Here is a 27,260-nt window from a genome sequence, read left to right on the forward strand (position 1 = left end):
GTGGAGAACTTGTTTGCGTAGCAATCGCCGACATAGTGTAGCTGAGGCGGAATAAAGGGAACCAGCCCGCATTTGCTGAGGCTGATGGAAAACCGCCTAAAAACCATCCACAGACTGGCTGGCTCACTGGACCTCGACACAAATCTGCCGGGCGGATTCGTTCCGGGGACCAGCACTCCTTCCCGCCCGGAAACACCACATTAGTGTGCAGAGGAGTTTGTGGGAAGTGAGTAGAGCTGACTCCCATGAGTGTACATTAATTGATTAGGAAAGCAAATAGTCTATATAAGAAACTGTGGAGTGTTCCTTAAACAAAGAAAAAATCCAGCTGTCAGAAGTAATGAAAAATATACATCATGCTTAGCAAACATAATGTGTCTGTTGCTATAGCCTACAGTTTTATCATCACCCTTCACATCAGCCCCTGAAAAATATGCTTTATAAAAAGCAGACTCACCTGGACAACCACAGCATGCAAATGTACTCAATAAAACATTCAGAAGTAGATCATCAGGTTACACAGTCAAATAATATCTGTGCAATGTTAACTTCTATTTTTTTACTTTATCCAACAGAGAGGTATTTCAGTCATGCTTCACTATATATTTTATGTGTATAAATGTTGCAGCTGTTGTTGATCTGTTTGGTCCCAAGAGAGCCAGGCAAAGCAAGAATTGTGGACTAGTGTGGGTGGAGCTAATTATATTTCAAGTTTTGTATATGGCATTTAAGCCTGTATAATCTTATAGTCTGAGATGTCTAATATTGCTCTACAAAATAATCCATGGGCAAATAAAAAACAGTGCAATGTGTTATCCACTTTGTAATTTTTTTAATGCCTCTTTATGACGTGTGAACACACATAAGCTGTTTACTTTGTAGAATAAATATGTGATGGTTTTTTTGTCTTCAGACATCTTCATCAATTAAATCTGAACTGCATATGTTTTTTCTGCTTTGTGTGCTCCATTTATTATGCTTAAAGAATATACTCTTAATCTGTAACCCCCCCAGGCAGCATACAAACACTGTGTTTGTGTTCTGCCTCTCATCTCCCCCAGTTTCAGTGCAAATATTAGTATAACAACAGTTTTACTCACTTGATGTCTACAGTGTGCCAATTTCCTCATAACTGATTGATATTTTTGGGAGAATGGAATGAGAAAGAGAGATAGTTTTAAGATCTTATGAAAATATTTGACTGGTTATGAGAAATAAGGGAGAGTTACTTGAGTAAGACTCATTTCAAATTAAATGTTATATTGTTATGATTGAAAAGAATATTAAAATTTTGATTTTGGCCACAGAAGAGATCCAAGTGCACTGGGTGTGCTTACACATCAGTAAAATGAGAGGACTGGAGTCCAAATACATCTGAAACTGCCATGGTTTATACTTTATTCTAGTTTCCAAAATCAGCCTAGTTTGATCTTAGAATGATTCCTTGAGTAATGTTTTAGCCAATTCCTTCACCATCATTATCAGATCTGAGACAGTAATATCTTTCTAATGACCTCACTTCATCTGCAATGCAACAATTTAACTGACAGAAAATGCAGTATTTATGTACAGACGCAGACCGCAAAGTTGTAACAATGATACATAAGCAGAGGCCTGAAACCAAAAAGGGAGTGGCACGGTATAAACACATGGGGCACCAACAGGACATTGCTTACTTTCTGCATATCATCTTACTTCTCAACAAATGTTTCAAGATTTTTGTTTCCCCTTTATTTCAGTGTGCATAAATGTGCAATAAAATGCATTGTTGATAGCTTAGTTGAAGTGCTGATACGTACAACATATATATTAAAATGTACAGACAAGAATGCATGCCAATGAATTTAGTCACTTTTACCAGTAAAGGTAGAATTAAAAATTATTTAAAATTGCTTTACTTATTTATTAATCATGTTATACAGGTGCAGTATAAGAACTTTCTGAAACCATTTCTAGAACATTGTGCTATGTGGAAGACAGAAAGCTTGGGAGATGGGGGTTAAAAGCATTTGGAATTAAATGCCCCAGTGGATGTCATAAATCGAGGAACATTTAAAGCTGTGGAGTGAACATATTTTAGTTTGGTCAAAGAAGGGGAAGGGTGTTTGGGAAAACTTCATTTAGAGAATACATAAATGGGAACATGCTGAAGAAGCTTCTGCTAGTGGAACATAGCTGACAAAAAATGGAAGGCAAAGACACATGTCACTGAAGATGTAAATTAGAGTAAGAATAGAAATATTCTTACTCATACAAGACTGACTCATAAATCTTTTACATGATAAAGGACATAGGACATAGAGGAAAAGTCATCAAATGGAAAATAAAATGAAAGAGTATGTACTTACTATCAGAAAAATTTCAAGTACTTGTTTTAAGTCCTAGAGGGTGCACAAAATAATGTATGCTGTTTAAAATATGCCTGCCCACAATGTGTTTCAGTTAATTTGTGGAAAATAATAGTTCACAACAGATGTAGACTTAGTGACTGATCTGATAACCAGTAAGTGTTTCTTAAATGAACCTGTGGTGAAGTACATGTTGTTTTGGGTAATAACTGATAAGCAGCATCCCTTAATCATTCTAGCAAGAGGAGCATTTTCTTTGCTAGGAAACTGCAATGATATTTCGTTATATTGACCACTAGCTGAGAAACCCAGTATTGCCCAAGTATTTATTTATAGCTGTGCCTGAGACCTTGTACATGTGGAATATATTTTTGACTTATAAAGCTACTTGGTATACATTTGAAGTAGTACAATTGGGGACATGAACAAAGAGCTTGTTTGCTTCACTAACATGGAAGAGAGCCACCATAGAGTTGGTCATGCAAAGAGCAACTGACAATAAGGTGCACACCAGCAGCATGCAACATCTGGCTTTGTGCTTTTTTTTATGGTCATGGCATAACATAAGCTCACTGGGAATCATACGTATTTAAAGCGAAATGGTGAACTGTTAAGAATAAATGGGATTCTGAGTAAAAACACTTGCTGTCATGTGCCACTTCCTTTCAAATTTCTGCTTCTATGATGTTACATTGGAGAGACATAACTTGAAACCCTTGTGAGTGAAAGGCTCCGAGGAACAAGATAATGCGTGATGCTCTCAATCGGAGTTGTGTCGCACCTCACTTTTGGAAGGAGTTTCCAAAGAATGCATTAAAGAGTGGTGTACTTAATCTGCAGCAAGTCTCACCTCACAATCTTCATTGGATTCTTGAGGCCGCACACTCCTCAGTCTTCTAGCTGTTGTTGCATATTCAGAAAGACTTGACTGTTTTATAGACATTTTTACTCATAAACAAAATGAAATCAAAATGTAATGAGTAGGCACCCAAATCCCACAGCAAACTTAATAATTTCGTTTTTCCTAGCAAAGAAATTAAACAAAACCAATCAAAGGAAGCAAAGCAATGTCTTAAAGTCTTTAATACACAGAACAAAAACATTAAATCTGTGTATCCTAGCCAAGTAAATTCACTGTTAGTTTGTGTTCGTAAAGAACACAATTATGTCACTAACATATAATTCTTAAAAAACTGAGAGCATCTTCTCTTGGTTCTTTGATATACTACAAAACTAACAGTGGCATCTTTTGGTTATTTGATGAATTGCACCATTATAATTAAACATCTGAATTGCTAAGCTGCGCAGGTAATTTTAGACAAAACTTTAAATATATATATATTTTTCCATGTTGCAATTTTGATTGAATAAAACCTATATGTCACCCCAAGCTACACTCAAGTTACCTATGAAAATCCCATGAAAATACAGTTGATAATTTTGGAGATAAATGTGTTCAAAGCAGACAGACAGTTATGCTGCTTTTACAGTTTTATCATTACTATAGATATCTATATATAAGAAGATAGATGTTAACAAATTTCTGTTTATGAGAAATGCTTTTCCTGCTATTGCTAGACTGCATTTTGCATCCTCTGTCCATCTGCTCCTTTCTCCTATGTCCATCTCCTCCTTTCCCTCTCTTTGCCCATCTCCTACTCACCCTCTCTTGGTCCATCTCTTCCTATCCATCTCCTCCTCTCACCTCTCACTGTTCTTCTCCTCCTCCATCCTTTCTCTTCCATTTGCTCCTCTTTCCTTTGTCTGTCCATCTCCTTTCCCCTCTCTCCACCCATCTTCTCCTCTCCCCACTCTCTGTTCATTTCACCAGCTCCTTCTCTCTGTCCATCTCCTCCTCCCCCCATCTGTGTCCATCTCCTCCTTCCTCCTCTCTGTCTGTCCATATCATCTTCCTCCCTTTTCTCTCCACATTGTCACCCCCACCCCAATAGGAGGCTGGTGATTCTTACGCCAACAGTATTTCTTTCCATATAGTAACCAACATGTGTACCAAATTTCTTTGAAGGTAGTAAGCTTTTTACCCATGCATTTGTCCACATACACACATGTCAAATACATTTCACATGTATTTAATGTAGTGAGTTGTAGCAATTGTAGATTTACTTCTGGAGGAGGCTGAGCAGAGACTACAACATGTACGAAATGTTAGATCACGTTATTAAAACTTGAACAAGATAGAGTACTTAACTTGGAAACAATTCAGGTCAACAAGAATGGCACTATGTATATGTTGCTGTCGCTGAACAGTACAGAATTATAGGCGTATCTCAATTTACAGTTGACTATAAACTTCAGTAGACAGTTCTGGCTTGTAATACAACTGGCACTGCTGGATCTATGATCATACTGTTGTCGTAAGTGATGACTGACAAGTGGAATAAGTGGTGTTGTGCTCTGATATACATAAGAATCCAGTAGCAGTGGCATATGGAACCTCTTCAGGGCATGTCTGCACCAACATTTCCCATTTGTTGGTGCATCAGGCAGAGACTGTTCTTACTTGTTGTTCCATCATGAGATACCAACTTTGACATGGGACCTCATTTTTTGGATGACAACACATTCCTTTCTCTCCCCTGCCCCCCTCCTCCTCCTCCTTAAACCTACACACCATCGTTGTGTAGTGGCGTGTCACATGATGGCAGCAGGACAGGGGGGGTGGGGGAGGGGGGGGCTGGCCTGAATGGAAATGTTAATAAGGAGACAGGGAGTGTGACTTGCAACAGCCAATGATGGAACTCCAGGGCAGGGGTGCTATGATGGCTGTCCAGGGACTGTGTCTCCATTGAGTTTGGCTCTGGTAGCAGGACCATCGATGACTGCAGTGGTGGTGCGACGTCAACCTCCATTGGGACCACTCTGGATGGTGCCAACTGTGACAGGTAGATGTACTGAGTCTTAATAGGTGATGGTACTGATCCCCAATGGCACACAAAATGGTCAGATGGCTGTTGTAGAAGCAACAAAAAAGGAATGCCAAATTTAAAAGAGCGCAAAATCCCCAATATTGTCAAAGTTTTGCATAAGTTCAAAATATAGCACGTACTTCAATGTGAGATGCTTTTAATAATTTCCACAATGAAACTCTATCTTGGCATATGGCAGAAAACCCAAAGAGATTCTGGTCATATGTAAAGCACACCGGTGGCAAGACGCAGTCAACATCTTCTCTACGCGATAACTACAGTGAAGTCACTGACGACAGTGCCATTAAAGCAGAAGTATTAAACACAGTTTTCCAAACTCTTTCACCAAATAAGATGAAGTAAATATCCCTGAATTCCAATGAGATGAGAAACATAGAAGTTGATATCCTCGGTGTAGCAAAGCAGCTTAAATCACTTAAGGGCAAGTCCTCCTGTCCAGATTGTATACCAGTCAGGTTCCTTTCAGAGTATGCTGATACAATAGCTCCATATTTAGCAATTGTATACAACTACTCGCTTACAGAAAGATCCATACCTAAAGACTGGCAAATTGCTCAAGGCACGCCAATAGCCAAAAAGGGAAATAGGAGTAATCCACTGAATTAGAGGCCCATATCACTAATGTCGATTTGCAGTAGGGTTTTGGAACACATACTGTGTTTGAACATTATGAATTACCTCAAAGAAAACGATTTATTGACACATAGTCAGCACAGATTCAGAAAATATTGTTCTTGTGAAACACAACTAGCTCTTTATACTCATGAAGTAATGAGTGCTATCGACAGGGGATGTCAAATTGATTCCGTATTTTTAGATTTCCATAAGGCTTTCAACACTGTTCCTCAAAAGCATCTTCTAACCAAACTGCGTGCCTGTGGAATATTGCCTCAGTTGCACGACTGGATTCATGATTTCTTGTCAGAAAGGTCACAGTTCATAGTAATAGATGGAAAGTCATTGAGTAAAACAGAAGTAATATCCGGCATTCCCCAAGGAAGTGTAATATGTTGTTCCTGATCCATATTAACGACATAGCAGACAATCTGAGTAGCCCTCTTCGAATGTTTGCAGATGATGCTGTCATTTACCGTCTTGTAAAGTCATCAGATGATCAAAACGAATTGAAAAATGATTTACATAAGACATCTGTATGGTGCAAAAAGTGGCAATTGACCTTGAGTAAAGAAAAGTGTGAAATTATTCACATGAGCACTAAAAGAAATCCGCTAAATTTCAATTATGCGATAAGCCACACAAATCTGAAGGCTATAAATTCAACTAAATACTTAGGGATTACAATTACAAAATCCTAAATTAGAACGATCACGTAAATAATGTTGTGGGTAGAGAAAACCAAAGATGTGATTCATTGGCAGAACACTTAGAAGGTGTAACAGATCTACTAAAGAGACTGCTTACACGACGCTTGTCCGCCCTGTTCCGGAGTACTGCTGTGCGGTGTGGGATTCGCATCAGGTGGGACTGATGTATGACATCGAAAAAGTTCAAAGAAGGGCAGCTCATTTTGTATTATCATGAAATAGGGGAGATAGTGCCATGTACACGATACGTGAATTGGAGTGGCAGTCATTAAAACAAAGGCGGTTTTCATTGCGACGGGATCTTCTCATGAAATTTCAATCACCAGTTTTCTCCGATTGCGAAAACATTCTGTTGGCTCCCACCTACATAGGGAGAAATGATGATCACAATAAAATAAGAGAAATTAGGGCACTTACAGAAAAATTTAAGTGCTCGTTTTTCCCCCGCACGGTTTGAGAGTGGAACGGTAGAGAGACACTTGAAGGTGGTTCATTGAACCCTCTGCCATGCAATTTATTGTGAATAGCAGAGTAATCATGTAGATGTAGATATGCACATAGATGAACCTGCTCATGTATAGCATAGGAGACAGACCGAGCACGATGAAATTGTGGTTGTTCGCTCTCTTTAACAATATAATGTGCAATTCAAAATCCTTAGCCCTTCCTAAACCTGGTTCAAAAAGTTGACTGTACTTATTGCACAAGTCAGAAACATTAGTATGAGGCATTGAAATGCTAATTTGTTACACATTGTCTTGTATAAGCAGGCTGAAGAAATCAAACAAATCTAAATCAAAAATGTTTGCACTGTTTTTAGAACATACATGAAATGAAACACTCTTTGCAATATCACGAAAATTTGCTGGCAAACTGCTACCAAGTACTGGTATTTTGTGCCTGTTATATGCAGACAAAAAAGAAGTTAGCATCTGTAGTTGTGGTATACCTATCATTTCATAGGTGCTTTTACTGATGAGTGAAACATATGCACCCATATCTGACTGAAATTTAATTGTCTTTTGAACCTGAATGAAAAGTCTGTTCTGCTGCATGTGGTCTACAGAAGAAGAAAAGTGAGCCTTTGTCAGCGTCAGCTGTAATGGAAGTGTCAACACTACATTCACTTCCTGAAAGCCACACTGAAGCCGTGTTCGCGAGCTGTGCCTGCCCTGGCTGCTTTGTAAACAGATTGTTTGGGTATGTCATTGCTTACCACACCAGAAACACTTTGTGTCCTTACAAGGACAAGCTTTTCTATCATGCCTTGAAAAACACTGAGGATAATACTTTCTCAACTTGTTCTTATGTACACCTCGTGTACCACATGACTCCACTGTGGCTGAGCGGTTCTAGGCGATTCAGTCCGGAACCGCGCCACCGCTATGGTCGCAGGTTCGAATCCTGCCTCGGGCATGGATGTGTGTGATGTCCTTAGGTTAGTTAGGTTTAAGTAGTTCTAAGTTCTAGGGGACTGATGACCTCAGATGTTAAGTCCCATAGTGCTAAGAGCCATATGACTGAAATGTTTTACCTTTACTTTCACTGTTAATCTGATCCCTGCCTTTATTCAATTCAACATTTGCATGAGACTAAGTAGCTTGTACACTATGAACCAGGAAAATATACAGAGCTTCAAAATCAACTTCAGTTGTATCCACTGCACTTTTGAGACTCTACAATTGACAAAACTGTTTTCAGATCCAGATCTGGCAGTTTTAAGATAGCAGCATGAATTCATGTGTCAGACATGTTTTGTGTGTTTGCACTATGGCTTAGGCCACAAGAACAGTTGAACCTGCAATCTCTAGCCCTCTAAGTTCAGCAGTCTACTATTTCAGTGACTGTTAGGAGCGCTTCTTAAGACGAAAAATCTCACTGCAGCAACATGACCTTAGTTTGTAAATGTTCATCTGATTTACGAACGAGTTTCTCATCTTCAGGATGAGAGTCAGGTCACAGTTTTAACCATAGAAAGTTCATGTCAGCTGTAACCACTGATAAAAAGAAAACAGTGAGCACCATACCTTTGATGTTGTAGACTGTGAAGTTGTGAAGTGGGCATCCAGTTGTGCGTGATATTCAGACCAGTCCTTTCCTTTACTGTTAAACTGGTGAAACTTGGGAGCAGCAACCAGTTGAGGAGCTGCTTGTTACACCAGTAAGGTTATCATTTGTCGGGTACTAAGCTGCAGTTGTTCAACTTGCTTGACAAGAAACTGAACAATGTCAGTTTCTCGTTGGAGGTCAGACATGGTTAAACTCTTTATAGTAGACACAGTAGGAAACAGACTGCACAATGAATATTTTGGCCACTGTCTAGCAGAATGCTAAGAGGATGCACAAGGCAGACCAGGGAGGAATATGGATAGGAATAACCTGCAGACGTCCTTGTCAGCATTGGAGTGGGCTTGTAACAGTTCTAGATTTACTTCTGGAGGAGGCCAAGCAGATACCACATCACACACAAAATAATAGAACACTTTATTAAAATTTGAACAAAATACAGTACTTAACTTGAAATCAGTCCAGGTATACAGGAATGTCATTACTCATATGTTAGTGTTGCTGACTTTTAAAACTTATCACTTGGTTTGATACGGAATGATAGTCATATTGCAATGTACAGTTGACTGTAAATTTTGATAGACAGTTCTGCCTTCTAATACAATTCACACTACTGGATCTGAAGTAAGGCAATGCTGCTGTCATAAGCAATGATTAATGAGTGCGCTGAGGAGTGCTGTGCTCTGACCTAAGTAAGCAACCAGCAGAAGTGACGTATGGAACCTCCTTAGGGTGTGCCTATGCTGACATCTCCCATTCTTTTCTCAGTCAGACAGTGTGTTTCCGTCATGACATACCAACTTTGGCATGGAACCTCATTCTTCAGACACCACCACATTTTTTCACCTGTATGTCTAACGAATTTCACTCTACAGTTTCATTTTCACTGAGCTCAATGTTTATAATGAAGTATCGCCTGAACTCTGTTACACAATCATATAATTTTGCAGATACATCCAGTCCTGTATGTGGCTGATGTCTGCAAAACGTGTTGTGAATAGAGTTAGTAGTAAAGAAGTAATAAATTAAAAGTCATGCTTCATGCGGCAGGTTTACTGCATGAACAGCAAATATGTAGTAAGCAATAAACATTTTTCTGTTTCATCATTTTGTGGGGGTTGTAAACATAAAAACATACTGTAAAGGCTTGAAATTATGTGAAAAATTTTTTGCAAGTTTTTTAAATGCTCTCATCTCAAATACTGGATGAATAAAGTATGGGTATTTGCACATCATGAACTACACCGCTTTTCCACCCCCACCTCCACTGCCGCTCCTTTGATTAGTAGGTGGTTCGTAGTCCCACAGCAATTCTTTCCAGATGGTAAATGAAAAGTGTGCCACGTTTTGTTAAAGTTGGTCCCCTGGTTTAGGAGGAAATGTGGAACGCACATACATATACAGGGTGTTACAAAAAGGTATGGCCAAACTTTCAGGAAACATTCCTCACACGCAAAGAAAGAAAATATGTTATGTGGACATGTGTCCGGAAACACTTACTTTCCATGTTAGAGCTCATTTTATTACTTCTCTTCAAATCACATTAATCATGGAATGGAAACACACAGCAACAGAACGTACCAGCGTGACTTCAAACACTTTGTTACAGAAAAAGTTCAAAATGTCCTCCGTTAGCGAGGATACATGCATCCACCCTCCATCGCATGGAATCCCTGATGCGCTGGTGCAGCCCTGGAGAATGGCGTATTGTATCACAGCCGTCCACAATACGAGCACGAAGAGACTCTAATTTGCTACCGGGGTTGCGTAGGCAAGAGCTTTCAAATGACCCCATAAATGAACGTCAAGAGGGTTGAGGTCAGGAGAGCGTGGAGGCCATGGAATTGGTCCGCCTCTACCAATCCATCGGTCACCGAATCTGTTGTTGAAAAGCGTACGAACACTTCGACTGAAATGTGCAGGAGCTCCATCGTGCATGAACCACATCTTGTGTCGTACTTGTAAAGGCACATGTTCCAGCAGCACAGGTAGAGTATCCCGTATGAAATCATGATAACGTGCTCCATTGAGCGTAGGTGGAAGAACATGGGGCCCAATCAAGACATCACCAACAATGGCTGCCCAAACATTCACAGAAAATCTGTGTTGATGACGTGATTGCACAATTGCGTGCGGATTCTCGTCAGCCCACACATGTTGATTGTGAAAATTTACAATTTGATCACGTTGAAATGAAGCCTCATCCGTAAAGAGAACATTTGCACCGAAATGAGGATTGACACATTGTTGGATGAACCCGTGGAGGCCAATCAGCTGCTGATAGTGCCTGCACATGCTGTACATGGTACGGAAACAACTGGTTCTCCCGTAGCACTCTCCATACAGTGAAGTGGTCAACGTTACCTTGTACAGCAGCAACTTCTCTGACGCTGACATTAGGGTTATCGTCAACTGCACGAAGACTTGCCTCGTCCATTGCAGGTGTCCTCATCGTTATAGGTCTTCCCCAGTCGCAAGTCATAGGCTGGAATGTTCCGTGCTCCCTAAGATGCAGATCAATTGCTTCGAACGTCTTCCTGTCGGGACACCTTCGTTCTGGAAATCTGTCTTGATACAAACGTACCGCGCCACGGCTATTGCCCTGTGCTAATCCATACATCAAATGGGCATCTGCCAACTCCACATTTGTAAGCATTGCACTGACTGCAAAACCGCATTCTCAATGAACACTAACTTGTTGATGCTATGTACTGATGTGCTTGATGCTAGTACTATAGAGCAATGAGTCGCATGTCAACACAAGTACCGAAGTCAATATTACCTTTGTTCAATTGGGCCAACTGGCGGTGAATCGAGGAAGTACAGTACATACTGACGAAACTAAAATGAGCTCTAACATGGAAATTAAGCGTTTCCAGACACATGTCCACATAACATCTTTTCTTTATTTGTGTGTGAGGAATGTTTCCTGAAAGTTTGGCTGTACCTTTTTGTAACACCCTGTATACACTGAGGTGGAAAAAGACGTGGGATTGTGACATGCACATATTCAGATGACAGTAGTACTGTGTACACAACTTATAAAAGGACAGTGCATTGGTGGAGCTATCATTTGTTCTCAGGTGATGCATGTGAAATGTTTTCTGACATGATTATGGCCATATGATGGGACTTTGAATGTGGAATGATAGTTGGAGCTAGAAGCATGGGATATTCCATTTTGGAAATCATTAAGAAATTCAATATTCTGAGATCCACGATGTCAAGATTGTGCTGAGAATACCAAATTTCAGGCATTACTACTCACCATAGACAAAGCACTGGCTGATGGCCTTAGCTTAATGACCAAGAGTACTGACGTTTTCATAGAGTTGTCAGTGCTAAAAGACCAGCAAAAGTGCGTAAAATAACCACAGAAATCAATGTGGGACATATGATGAACATGTTCGTTAAGACAATACAGCAAAATTTGGCATTAATAGGCTATGGCAGTAAACCTTTGCTACTAGCACAACATTGCCTGCAGTGCCTCTCATGGGCTCATGATCAATCGGTTGTACCCTAGACAGCTAGAAAATCATTGCCTGGTCAGATGCAATCTGATTTCAGTTGGTGAGAGATAATGATAGGGTTCAAGGGTAGTGCAGGCCCCACAAAGCTTTGGACCAAAGTTGTCAACAAGGCACTGTGCAAGCTGATGGTGGCTCCATAATGACATGAGCTATATTTACATGGAATGGACTGTTTCCTCTGGTCCAACTGAACTGAGCATTGACTGGAAACAGTTATTTTCAGCTACTTGGAGATCATTTGAAGCCATTCATGGACTTCACATTTCCGAACAACGATGTGATGTCACTGGGCCATAATTGTTCGCGACTGGTTTGAAGAACATTATGGACAATTTGAGTGAATGATTTGGTTACCTTGATTGCCCAACATGAATCCCACTGCACATTTATGGGACTTAATCGAGAAATAACTTGTGCACAACATCCCCCACTGGCAACTTTTTCAATTATGGATGGCTATAGTATTAGAATGGATCATCATTTCTGCAGGGGATGTCCAACGACTTGTTGGGTCCATGCCACATTGAGTTGCTGCACTACACTGGGCAAAAGGAGGTACGACATGATATTAGGAGGTATCCCATGACTTTTGTTACCTCAATGTACGTACATCCATTTTTGTATATATATGGATTATTGGCTTTATCACACAATGCATTTCTATAACATCCGTGTTGACTTATGACATAAAAATTACTGCTGAAGTACTCATTAATAATTTGAGTTGTATATTACACTGAAACTGTCTGACAAAACACACACACACACACACACACACACACACACATGAAAATATATGGGATGTGCATCTTGATGGACATTTACATCATTGTCTTACATTTTGAGAAACTGCGTTGTGCTATCTCTGCTGACTTCAGATGGACTGTAATCCTTTAACTTTGAGTATTTACTGAAAGATACACAATGACAACAGGAAATTTCAAAGTAAGTTAAAACCTGCTGAGGCTGTTATTGTTTATATTAAGAAGACTGTTGAGAATAATTAATAGACCAGGTAGGAATGTTATACAAGCAGAAACTATGGCATAATGCATACATTATCCTTCAGAAATATAATACAGAACTTTATTTGACAGACTTCAGAAGTTTACATTTGATACTGTTTCACAACAAACTCCAGCTTCGGTATATTGTTATCTAATGAGATCTTTCATGAGAACTTATAATTTTTTTAGTTCATTGAAAGATTGTGTAGGCAGAAATTCCATTCATTTTTAGGTGCAGTGACACAATATGAAATTATCTCAACCAAAACGATACTGATTTGGATTTTGTGCTGTTTGTTTCTGCACTGATGGTTTCTGAACTCCCAGCTTTGAAGGCCTCACTGGCTTCAGTCGAAGATTTGCCTGATTTTTGCTAGAAAAAAAAATTGTGATTAATACAAGGATTTTACTTTCAGTAAGAAGAAAATAAGTGTATAGGATACATTGACATAAAATCAGAGCTAGCTGTATCCATTTGCTTGCCTGAGTATCTTATACATCATGTGGTGCACACACCTACCATTTCTTTCCCTCGATTCATTCCTGTATTAGAACTCAATTTTTTTCAGTACCTGTGATAAAAGAAGCATTTCAATTACCTGCATATTTAATTTGCCTCTTGTTACAGTGATGATTGACATTTAAAATTTGATAAATCGACCTGAGATCTCTGTTGCTTTAAAATGCCAAGAGGAATTTGAAGACATATAATTATAGATTATGGGAAGAAGCAGACCAAGTCTATCTGCACTAGCTTCACAGTGTCTTTTTTATGGTCTTGCTTGATTATGGGTGTGTTATACGTGGATGTACCAGACCATTGCATCTGAAGATATAGGATGTAATCCAGCATGAGGGAAACAGATTAGATTGGACATTGAGAACTAATTTGATTCCAGTCCTCAGTCAGGCCTCAACTACAGATATTCAGACAAGTACACTGAGTGTACTCATACTGAATGCACATGCAAACTGTAGCATTGCTTGTCCTTCCATATAACATCCACTCAGTAGTTATTTGTAAGCAAAGGGGATGGTGGGGTTAATTCATAAATCATTATTTTAGAGATGTGTGTGGTGAATATTATTGTTTAAACCAAGGCTAGTGTAAGGGCCTATCTTAAGTACTTAGGAGACCCATAAAAATTTTAGATTTAAAAAAATTAGAAAGAGAGGAACACACTTTCATGTCTAATATGCCAATGAATGCGAATCTAGATTAACCTTATTGTGTTTTGAGGCCCTACCTGCCTAATGAACTTACAGTTTTTAGTGCAGTCCTGAAAGCTGTTAGGCAAGGGACATGTGACTGATAGAAAATATTTTTAGGGGTATCCAGCAGATAAAATGGTTCAGAACACACGATTGCATTCTTCTGCTCTAACAGTAAGGAAACTGGGTGTCATTGCATATTATAAACTCCAGCACACATACATGCAGCTAAGAAAGGCTGTGGTTGTTACAGACTTCAGCAATATGCCAGTACCCTGCAGCAGTGTCATGCATCAGTATAAGGAAGAATGGTCATAAGTAAGGATAAACCTGCTACAGCCCCTGGAATCAGCTATAAATGGCTGTGGCATTCCTTCTTTCAGTCACTGAGAAGGGCCAAAGTAGCTTTGGCATTTGTTTATAGGGCATTTACCTGTGACACATGGATCTTGATTGCACTTGGAAAACTAATCAAGTTTGTGGTGCCTGTGGCAAACACTGGGGATGTCAGACTTACAGGACTGGCCCTTTTTCCCAAAAATAGTGTGTCCAGTCATTTGTAGGTAAAATGTGTTGTAGGCAAACCAACATGGATTGAATGGTGAACTTTAAATTGCCTGGAAGCTGCTGGAAAATGGATAAAATGAGACCAACATGGGAATTTAAAAGAAAATGTGGCACAACATTATTAATGTTGAGTAGAGTACTGGCATTTTTGTGAAAAAAAATTTTTTTTATCTTGTGCCAACGCCAATAGAATCATATAAAAGCTTTTCCTGGAAATGTGCCATACTACTCATAGTACAGCGGAAGTGAGTGGAAGCTATTGATACTAAGAAACATAACTTGTGTTGTCTCACTCATAGTGCCATTATTCATGTGGAACAAAAAGTGTTTCAGCAGTATATTGTCAGAGCTTTCTATGGCAGTCTTTATTGTGTTCCGAGATGGCATATTATAACAAAGGGGCATTTGATATGCTTATGACACTCTGAGAGTACAAGAATTACTAACAAGCAGAGGTGATTTATGCAGAGAGATATTGAGATTGTGCATGCCAACAGTACTGTAGACATGGCTTTCCACTCATAAACACAAAGAATTTCTGGTAATATTCAGGTATGTGTGGCAACCATAACAAGCCAGTAACATAATGTGCTAGATATGATGGAAGTGCAGAGATGCCTTCTGCAATAAATTTTGACCTACATCTTTTTATACAAAGAATAGTGCAGGATTTCAGAGATAGCAGAAGTTCTGTGTGGAGAAATCTACATGATGATGGTCCACATCCGTAACACATTTATACTCATCAGACATTAAGTGAAAATTATTTCCAGTCTAGAATTATATTCTGCAGCTGATTTCTAAATCAGGTTCCCATTTGTCATGCTGAAGTGGAATATATTTTCTCCATTTTACACCACTTCCATACAATGTAAAGGTCATTATTCAGTTTGACATTATCAATTTGACACATTTTACCTGAAAGAAATCCCCCCCCCCCCAAAAGGGGGCAATAGTGTAGGTCTAAATTACCCTGAATGTTAAACTGTCATTTACTTCTTTAGTACTTTTAAGACTGAACTAGGATGAGTTGCAATAAATAAGAGGAATTTAACAAAATATTACAGTATGAGTGTTCATATGCAAAGTATCTTAAAAGCACTCACCAAGCAGTGACATTTTCAACACCAACACATTCTCCAAATTCATCACTAAATGCGTAGCCATCAGCACATCGCTGTAGACGAGGCTTTCCATTCACACATACAAAGAATCTCTGGCAGTCTTCAGGGCTGCGATAGAAACGTATGTCTTCACTGCCAATTGCTTCCTCTGGACACCGGAAACCAAGAAAAGCTAAGAAAGAAAGAAAAGCTGTTGTTAAATAATAACTGGTGACAGTACAGGATAAGAAGTCTCAATAATGTAGGTTTATTGACAGACAATTACTTTCTCATCCATGTCTGCAAAAATTGCAGTCCTGTTGAGGATTATTATAAAAAACTAAGATCATGCTACATGTGATGAATGTTATTAAAACAAAATTAGGACTTACAAATCTTCCAAAATCTGTCATAAGAGCTTTTGCATCTTAATATGACTGAATCAGAGAGACAGATCTGCTCACAGGTATTTCCCACCTACCTACTGTGACCAAGAGTTACTGGTAGTAACTGTCAAATTGGAACTAATGCTGTAGGTTCTGAGTGACTGTATCCTAGTCTGCAACACATCTGGTAATTGGCTGGGAACTCTAAACAATGTGGAACACTGCATTTTTTTCATGTGACGTAGAATCATCACTGTTTAACAACAGTAACACTCCCCAACAACTGTGAGACAAACTTTTATGTTTAGTGTGGCCACAATTAATGGCAACAGCAGTTACCTGCTACACTTACTGTTCATATTTCTCAACAAAGAGAGGTGTTTCCAGTTCATGGATTATGTTTGCAGTTGGAGAAGGGAAAATATTTTAGCATTTAGTATGTTGTTGCCAAACCCTTTGGGTGAAGAGACCATAAAATTTTACTAGAGGCTACGAAAGTAATGACTCCTACATAGTGTGACCAATGTCTCATCTCAATTGTAGATCACAAAAAAACCACACTGAGAAATTTCCCCACAGGTATAAAAATAACTGTAGACTAGGCTTCACACCATATGTATATAGGTTTATGTTGGATAAAATTAAGTGATAAATTATCTGAAAAATGTGTTGATGGATTTCTCCAGTGTTGCAATTTTTCCTCTGACACAAGCAATACTAATTGAGGGACCCATATTTGACTAAGCCACACAGGATTATGGTATTTTCTAACCAGTCCTACACTTGGTTCCTGCAAATATTTTGAATTCCATTCCTACACAGACCTACATTATAGACATAGAAAAACTCATTTTACACTATTACAAACCATTGATAATGACTGACAAGTACCAGATGTAACACACTTCTGTACAGAATATGAGCACTTTCACTTCCTTTCTATATACCTGCCTACTGCTTAGTGCCTCTTCTCCTTGGTAAGAAGGGACCTGTTCTCATATACCCATTAAAATGGAAACAACTTTTTGATGAGCAGAAAAAACTACTTAACTCAGTTCACTTTTCATTCAGAAATAACTCTCATTGTATTAGCCAATTGACAATATAGTAACATATTTTTGCAGGAAATATCAATAAAATACTTAGTCTACAATATGAGTAATAACATTATTATTTACTCTCATTTTGCAAACATGAAGCAAAAGCATTTTCAAGGAGTTTAGCCATTTTACAGAAACATTTCAGTACATTGTCTTTATAGTGGCATATAAGTTCCAGATGAGCTGTAATACAGCCAATTTTTGTGAAAGATATTAAAATAAGTTACTCATAGGCACTGTGTTTTTCTTTGGAGTTTATAGAGGAATTATGTGACCACCTGTCAAAAGCCTGATTAACCAACTTTTACAGTGCAGACCACTGTGAGACATGCGGGAAGAGAGTCAAAGAGATTCTGCAAGGTACTGATAGGGATGTGGAGTCCTGCAGACTCCAATGCCAATGGGAAGATGATCTAGGTGTCTTGGTTGAGGATACATAGCATCAACAGCCCAATTGAGGTCATCCCACAGATTCTCAATTGGATTTAAATCTGGGGAGTTTAGTGGACAGAGGAATATGGTATACTCATCCTGGTGCTCTTCAAACCTTGCACATACATTGAAAATTGTGTAACCGGTTGCATTGTCCTACTGGTAGATACCATCATGTCGAGGAAAAACAAGCTGCATGTACAAGTGGACATGGTCCCCAAGGATAGATACATACTTATATCAATCCATTGTGCCTTCCAGAATGGTGAGATTACTCAGGGAATGCCCTCCGGCCTGGACCCTTCTGATGATTTTCTTTCAGACATTTATGCCAACAGCCACCTGTCCGATGGAGCATAAAACATGATTCATCTGAAAAGGCAACTTATCATCTCTTAGTGGTCATCCAGTTGAAGTACTGGTGTGCAAATTCTAACCTTCATCACAGATGAACAGCAGTCAGCATGGATGCAGGTACAAGGTGCCTGCTGTGGAGGTCCACACTCAACAACATTCACTGAACGGTCATTGAGGAGACACTTTTGGTAGACCCTTGGTTCATCTGGGTGGTCAGTTGCTCTATTGTTGCACATATATTTGTCTGTACACACCTCTGTAGCTGTCGTTCACCCCTGTATCTGTGGGCCTTGGTGCACCACAGTTGCCTTGGTGCCGGTTTTGGATAGCACCATTTTGTCATACATGGTATGGTTTAACCATGGCAGTGTGCAACCTGTTTAAAATTTAGCTGTGGCAGAAGTGCTTTCACCCTCAGCCCAAAAGCCAATGAGCACGCCATTTTGGACGTCAGATAAATCACTCCGTTTCTGCACAACTACAGCACTGCTTTGCGCGTGCCCCAAGACACTTTATATGCCCCCCACTGCTAGTGCTGCCACCTACATGTTGATGCTGATCATAGGCAGCAGTCACATTAATGTGACTGAACCATGCATATATCTCTTGCAAACATTTTAACTTGTTGTCTGGCTGCTCCCTGTATTGAAAAATAAACTGGGAGCATATCTTTTTTGTCACTATTTCTATAAATTAAGTCTAGAATTTCTAATCCCTGCTAATGTTGTAGTGAACAACATTCTTCACAAAATAAATCAACCACTTTTTCTGGACATCAGTAAATTTAAGGATGCTTATGTAAATTCAAAGTTGCACAGTAAATGAATAGTTTTCAAAGTATTGTCTGTCAATAAGATTTTGCGGTTTCAAGTATGGGCCGAGTAAAGCTAATGACTCTGATTCATATCATAGATGTAAAATAACTTTGTTGTTTTTAATGCAGAATACAAAGAACTTTTGTAATAGCTGCTTCTCTGTACTGATGTTTTCCATAACCTACTCCACACAGGAATTTGGAGTACACAATCTGTAACTGAAAGAGTGATGTCCATGAGAAAATAAGTAGATGGAGCTGATAAGAGAAATTGTAGGACCTCAGCATAAACCACTTGATATTAATGTAAGCTATTTCAGAGAGTTCCACACCACATAGTCCACAGTAGCACAGTTATCCAGAGGACATATTTTACATCTATCAGTTATTGTCAAGCACTACTGACAGAGTCTAGATCATGGCAGTGCAGCAGGATGAGACAGTAATTTTGGCACAGTCCAACTCTATGGAGCAGTGTTGTACTCCAAGTCCAGCAGTAGTGATCATGAGAAGATGGTGGCTGACTGTAGCTGATGATGATCTGCTTGCAGTGGCTGCCCAAAAGGAAACTGGTTTCTGCCTGGTCTGTGGCCAGCTATTTTGCCATATTCTTAGTTTCCAAGGTGGCTGACTTGCATGGCTGGTAGTGATGTGGTGTAGTTACTGCCACATATGAAGGAGTCACTAAACCTTCAATATCTGTGGTCTTCATTGATATATTTTCATCCAATATTGACAAAGATATGAAACATTGCATCAAATATGATGTCTCCCTAATGTACACTCATTGAAACATTGAGGAATGTAATATAAATGACTGAATTTGCCAACACGAAATTCAAATTGTCACCATAAAATACCTGGAGTTACAATAATGTCAGTTTGTAGACCACCAACAGTAAGACTGATGAGACCTCCCCTACCAGCTCTTAAGACAGAAAAAAACCCAAGTCATAGATGGCAGAGTGAAACAGTTCCAGATACAAACACTGTTACAACTGACAGTTCCAGTCTACCAATTCCACACACAAGAAATGTCTTGCCTGATTTTCCACACAATCAGCATCAGCAAGTTATACTTAAAATTGGAAGTCAACTGCCCCTCATTAAAAGATGTTATTTTAGAAAGGCACCTGAGAGTGTAAAAACAGAAAAGGAGTTAGACTGGATAACATCAACAGTAAAAAATTATAACCACTTTCTACTATTCACCCACAATGTTACTGCACTTGGCCATTACAGGAAACTCATGGTGACATTACAGTAAACAAGTACAGAGATGAGTGTGGAAAATGCATCACACAGTCAATACTTTCAGGTCAGTTGTGCATATAGTATCAACCACAATCACATGCTTATTCACAACAAGTTGACCAAAGCACCCTCAATAGCAGATGCAATAGTATTGTGGTCAACTAATAGGTGCCACAATTGCTGCGGCAAAAAATAAATATTCCACACAGCTATAAAGACGTGCACACACCTTGTTGGAAGATACAGAAAATCTCCAGAAGGAATATTTACAGGCAAGTAACCCAGACATAGGAAAATAGATACAGCAGGCAATAAATGAGTCTTGGAAAGCTAGCTGTAAAAAAATAACAGAAAATATAAACTTTGTTTCTTCTGTGACAATTGCGGACAGCAACGTCAATATTAAGCTAAGCACCTAATGTTACTCCATCTGAGTTAACTCACCATAACAGAAACCATACAGAGAATGTCTCACTTGTTCCACATTAAAAAGAATGACCTTTTAGAAAGACTTAGAAGATATGTGCAAAGAACTAAAGGATGCTGGAAATCTTAGCTCCAGCTCAAGCTGAAACTGAGGAAGGGTGCAGAAAACAATAGAATTTATCCTGAATTTACTAAATGTCTGGACCTGTAAGTTACAAAATAGTCCACATTGCTACTCTCACAATCCCACAGCCAGCAAAATCCCACAACAATTTAAAATATCTCAGCCACTAGCAGTTCTAAAACCAGTGAAACCAAGCAATTGCACCTTTGCATTGCTCAGTATATGCTATTACTATCAGAAGGGTTACTTTACAACAGAATATAGGTGATTATTGACATCATAGAACTCCTGGAAAAAGCTGAGTTCAGATGAAACTGAAATAGTTGTGAGGAAGTCTTAGCTGTAATTTCACTTTTTAAAACAGACTTTCAAAGAGGCCAGAAAATGCCTGTCACATTTATTGATTTAACTTCTGTATGGATAGATGGACCAGGTAGTGATAGTGGGAGGGGTTGGCAATAGTCTTGGGTGGGACTGGGCATGTGACACAGGTAATGACCTGGATAAGATTGCTACTCCAACTCAGATTACTAATGTTGCTTTGTACAGCCATTCTGGCATTTTAATCAACCCCATCATGACAGCGTTGTGAGGCGAGTTAATATGTGACTTGAGAGGAAGCTAATGACTGCTGACAAAGCACACATTTCACTGGTGCCACTTGAGGGTATCTATAGGTCCAGCTATACTAGACATGGACTACATCAAAATAGGATTCAGAATAGCTCTTTACCATTAAAAATGTGTGGGTGCATATGCAGAAGTAATAGGCAATCAGTGTGGATAACTAATAGCATTAGAATACAATGTATGAGGAAATGGGAGCTGTATCATCATGTGAAGAAGAGGTAGAGTCTTTTAACAGAATTTTACTACAAAGAGTGTCATCAGGCAGGCTAAAACAGTGCATTACACCAAGAGAATAGAAAGCTCTCTGTTGTAACTGTGGCCGGAATGGTCGCAGGGTGATGTGACAGAAAGTGTGGCAGGACCCACAGAGCAGCCCGCGAGCAACAACATAAATGGAAAAGGACGGACACGATCAATGAAGTACCTAACAAACAACAGAAAATCGAAACAGCAGAATCACAAGAAAACCACGTCCACTCATACACAGAACAAGAAAGTAAATACGCTGTCTAAGGCAAGGCCATATGTCCAGAGACGCACGCAAGATTAGACTGGCTGGCTGAGCAAGAGGCAGGTGCTTAAATACATGTTCAGGGGGTGCCGCTATTGGCCACTGGGACCACTTGTTCCACTGTGGCGCCCTCAAACTAAATCTGGCCAGGAGGCGCGCGCCACCATGGCTTGCGGTGCGATGGTGCAGAGACCCCCAGGGGTCTTTGACCTCCATGCCATCTGGTGCGGATTCAAATTCCGCAGCGTGCGGTACCAGACTTTCAGAATAAAATTAAAACTGTATGGTCAATTGTGAAAGAGATATCAGGACATAACAAATTATACCCCTCTTGTGTGAGAATTACACTGTTAGTGCTTTGTCAGAGTTGTGCCAAATATTTAATAATCACTCCTTGTCAATAGACAGCAAGTTAAATCAAAATTTTGTTGGTACTGGTAAATATTTAGAACGCTTGAAAGCTGGTGATCTGAGACAACCACATCGCATAAAGCTGCAGGAAACAAGCAAAAATAAAAGTGAATCAATTATTACAACACTGAAGTGTAAAGATTCGCATCGCCACTATCAAGTAAGATTGTGATGATCAGTGTGCCATACATTAATGCTGTACTCAATTCCTGGCTGTGGTCAGTTTCCTGAGAGATAGAAATACTCATTAGTGAAGCCAGTTTATGAAAAGAGTGAAATAAATAACAGACAATTACCAACCAATTTCTTTGTTAACATCGTTCTCAAAAGTTTTTGAGAAAGCAATGTAGAAGAGAGTAGTGGCACAGCTCAGTACTCATGCTTTTCTTTCAAACTCACAGTGTGACTTCAAGAAGGGTGTATCTACAGAAAATGTTATTTATTCTTTTATGTGTGAGGTACTAGTGGTGCTACATAATAGGTTGAGAACAAGAGGTATTTTCTTTGGTTTAAATAAAGTCTTTCATTGCATGGAGCATACAACACATTTGTGAAAGTTGGAACATTATGGGATTATGGAAAAGATTCAACAATGATTCACTTCAAATCTGGAAAATAAGAAGCACAAAGTTGTCCTCCATTTTCAACAAATAGTGAAGAGGTTTGAATCTGACTGGATTCATGTAATTTGGCAGGTGACATAGGATTCTGCTCTGAGTGCATTGCTTTTCATTGTATATTTCAATGTCTTGCCACTAAATATGAGAGAAAACACAAGAATTGTTATCTCTGCAAATGAAATAATTGTTATTGTGAAAGACGTTGAGTGTAATATAAATGATGTAGTTAATAGGGTAGTCACTAACCTCAGCACATGGCTTTCAGAGAACACATTAATGCTTAAATGTAACAAAACACAATGCATATAGTTTCTGACTTCTGACTTGGAACTCTTGTAAAAGGAGAATTGTATTGTTGGAAGGTGGTGAAACAATCAGTGAAGTTGACCATTTTAAATTGTTATGACTGAGGGTATATGGGAGGCTTCCTTGGGAGTAACAAGCAATGGAAAATCCAGGATGGAATAACAATAATATCAAAAGGGTAGATTGCTACTCACCACATAAAGGAGGTGTTGAGAGGTAGACAGGCACAGTAGTGCCTGGAGACAACAGTGGCCATGTATGTGTGTGTGTGTGTGGGGGGGGGGGGGGGGTGTTTTGTTTTGTTTACACCTGATGGAGGACTTAAGCTGATACCTAATCATTTCTAGCAGTCTTTTCCAATGTACCTGTCAGCCACTCAGTGCCTCCTGTATGTGGTGAGTAGCAATCTATCCTTTTCATTTCCTTGCCAGTATTATATTCAAGATCTTGCACAGAAAATGAATGGTGCTATTTTCACTATGAGAATGATCTCTTCTGTCTCCAACTCTGAAACATGAATGCTTGTTTACTTTCCTTATTTTCACTCTATTATCTCATGTGGTGTTATATATGGGAACAACTCTGAGCACTCAGCAAGAATATCCTTAGCTCAGAAGCAAACAGTCAGACTGATCTTGATGTCAGTTCATGAACTTTGTGTAGGCCATTTTTCAGATGCCTTGGTATTCTAACTCTGCTGTACCTGTACATACATTCCACATGGGATTTTATTGTTGACAATATTGACTCATTCAGAAGAAACTGCAACATTCATTCAGTGAACACTAGATACAAAAATAATATACACTCAGATAACAATTAACCAAGCATTGTACTGAAAGGTGTGCACTATTCAGAAGGTTTCATTTTCACAGACCTGAAAAAAATGAGTGATAAACCCTAAGTATTCAAATCTAAGTTGAAATTTTTCCTTGTGGCACACTCCTTCAATTCTACACAGGAGCTCCTCACTGCATTTGCAAACTTTTCTGTGTAATATGTTATTTAATCTTATACACCTTGTTTTTTCATGTTTTTATTAGTTCTTTAATTCTGTGTTAATAAATTTGCTAATCAGCCTTCGGTAAAGTATGTACTTATTCACTGCATGACAAAGTAGCATTAGGTTTTATGGTCCACGGAACCAGAAAATAAATAAATAACTGCAGAAGTTAAAATAAACCATACACTGTGCTAAGATCACTCAACTATTGTAGACTATGTTTGAAATCACTAGTTCACAAACACAGTATGAAAACTTTCCAATAAGTCATATAAAATAAAAATTTCTGTGCCTCAATGATTGGTGTTGGTATGCCTTTTGTTCAACTTATTCACCAGTGACTTGTTGCTAACAATATCTCAAAAGTTTTGCTTGTCAGATTATACTGCTCTAGTAACATAAAGTAAATCTTTTGAAGAAGAAGAAAAAGAAGAAGATTCACAGAGTATCTAGATTTGCTACATAAATATTAGAAACAGTGGAGACTTTATCTCAACACCAGTAAAATGGAGGGGTGCATATCCTGCCTAAATAACAAGCTTACCAACATTAAACTTTATACTGACTTTCACAGAGCACAGTTAAACCAAATACTCAATATCTAGGTGTAATGCCTGATCACTCTCTCACATTGCAGACTCATCTTGAAATAACCAAACAACAAATTGAAACTAGGAAAAACATTATCAGAAAGCATGTGTGGGATCTCAACAGTATTCACCAACCTACTACTTGCAATTTAACAGAGTGCTGTATAGTTAATTGGATACTGTTCGCTGAACAAGGTGTGTCCCAATTATACCACCTACAGGCAGCCAGCTGCCAAGAAAAGTTTGGGACAAACTCAGCCACATCAGAACCAGGCATGCAAGGTGCAAAGCATCCCTTTATAAATACAAGATCATACACAGCCTTGAGACTAATTACGACCAAATAGAGCAAATGGTAGACCATGTTATTCATGATTGCCCAATAAGAAAATTTTGTAGCCGTCATGTTGATGTAAATCAGCTTGTGTTCCATAAATCAGTGTACTAATCTTTTGTTTATGAGAGACATAGAAATTACTTCCAGTTGGTTTCTCAAGATAACATGAAAGTATTTGTAATGGGAGACACATAGAAATTACTTCCAGTTGGTTTCTCAAGATAACATGAAAGTATTTATAATGGGAGATTTCTGTTCCTGAATTAGACAACGCTTGGTGTGACTGCATGCATGTACAAGGATTTGTTTTTAGCCTCATTCTTCTAAAAATGACTCCAACATTGACCTGTCATGTTGTCCAAGACTGTACTTCATGCTTTCAAAATTCTGACATGAATTTTGATGGCCAAAACTCATGCAATACCTGGTACATTGTTTCCAATAGGAAGGGGACTTAAACTATCAAGTTTACTGTAAAATACTTGACTTCTTCTTGGAAATACCTCTCATATTTATCAAAATTGTGACACATGAACATACATTTTAAGTTTCAGTTGGTATCTTACAAGTTTTTACATACCCTCAGCATCACAATCTTTGACCTGATCTGGCCATTCACACCGTAGTAACTCAGGGTTGAACGCTAGACCTTCAGGACAGTCAAAAACAAAACCACGTCCTCCCACACAGTTCATAAATTGCCCACAATGTGCAGAGTCACCCATCTTATAGTATCCAAACTGGCGAGGACATCGTTCATTTGCTTGAGCAGGCTCTGCATATAGAGAAAAGCAAAATTAAAGAAAGAAACATGTACATTATTTCATTCCTGAAATTTCAATATAATTTAGTAAATCTAGCTGTAAGTAAATATTTTCTGTTACATTGAGCAGATACAGTGTATTAACCTCGAGTGTCTTTATTATTACAGTCACGTATCATGTCAAGCGTAGTCATTAGGCTATAGTAACTCATTTAATGCTACAATTATACATTAAGTAAAATTGCTTGCTAAGTGAATTAATATCCCATGCAGTTAAAATATCAGCACATAAGAACTGCCTGTATTACTTCAAAAAAATAAAAAAAACTCTATGTCTTATAAGCTTTCACAAATCTTCCATTATAAAATAAAAGAATTTACTCTGAAATCATTTTAATACTACATTCTAAATTGTTTAAGTTACGAGTTTCTGTATACTCACATATATCAGTAAACTGGCAGTCTAGTGTAGTAATTTATAGTAGAGTGTATTTGCGAAGAACTAGTGTGTATGACATGGAAGCATCTGGTTTGATTCACGTCTCATTTCCTTTGTATTGTGGTGTGTGCTCCCCAATGTTTGCATCTGCCACTCAATCAGACAACACAAATGCTACAACAGAAGACATGAGAACACATGCCAAACTGTTCGTATGTGTCAAGCATAAGTGTGGCCAGAAGACTTTACACCATGACCAACACTTCGCGCATGAATGCTGAGCAAGTGATACCTCGGATACTGGCAGTGAGTGATCTGTGCAATGTATAATTGAGTGACAATGGAACTTAATGGCTTGCTGCACTGTGCTCCCAGATAGATATATGAGCACTCAGAAGATCATCCACAGGTAATTCAGTTTGGTGTGACTAAGCAGCATGAGTATTACAGGCTACTTAATTTATCACAGAGAACTAATGGGCCTACCTTATTTAAATATCACGGCACGCACTGACCCCTTACCCTGACAGTTATTCCAGGTGCAACACCAGAAACTGCTTCCCAATTACTACCAACATTAATACTAGTGTGGACAGTAGTCCAGTGCCCTCCAGAGCATGCTAAATGGTGCAGCATATGCCCACATG

The 27,260-nt window shown here is 38.8% G+C and overlaps 2 protein-coding genes across 3 annotated transcripts in view; one reads left to right on the top strand and one right to left on the bottom strand.

Annotated features, from left to right (window-relative positions):
• Positions 1 to 27,260, top strand: part of LOC124555524 (zinc finger protein 84-like) — a 299,284-nt gene that overhangs the window by 72,602 nt on the left and 199,422 nt on the right. The window contains exon 5 of one of the 2 annotated variants that reach the window (XM_047129477.1): positions 629 to 700. The exons of the other annotated variant lie outside the window; for it this stretch is intronic. Coding sequence (XP_046985433.1) covers positions 629 to 685 — 57 coding nt within the window. The 3' untranslated portion in view covers positions 686 to 700. Of the gene's footprint in view, positions 1 to 628; positions 701 to 27,260 lie in introns of those variants that run through there. 2 annotated transcript variants of the gene reach the window in all.
• Positions 13,286 to 27,260, bottom strand: part of LOC124555525 (protein obstructor-E-like) — a 93,499-nt gene continuing 79,524 nt past the window's right edge. The window contains exons 3-5 of the mRNA XM_047129479.1: positions 25,992 to 26,186; positions 16,114 to 16,303; positions 13,286 to 13,601 (exon numbers count right to left, since the gene is read on the bottom strand). Of these exons, the coding sequence (XP_046985435.1) occupies positions 13,487 to 13,601; positions 16,114 to 16,303; positions 25,992 to 26,186 (500 nt within the window). The 3' untranslated portion in view covers positions 13,286 to 13,486. The remainder of the gene's footprint in view (positions 13,602 to 16,113; positions 16,304 to 25,991; positions 26,187 to 27,260) is intronic.

The sequence above is a fragment of the Schistocerca americana genome, chromosome X, assembly GCF_021461395.2.
Source record: "Schistocerca americana isolate TAMUIC-IGC-003095 chromosome X, iqSchAmer2.1, whole genome shotgun sequence".
In the NCBI taxonomy this organism is placed as follows: Eukaryota; Metazoa; Arthropoda; class Insecta; order Orthoptera; family Acrididae; genus Schistocerca; species Schistocerca americana.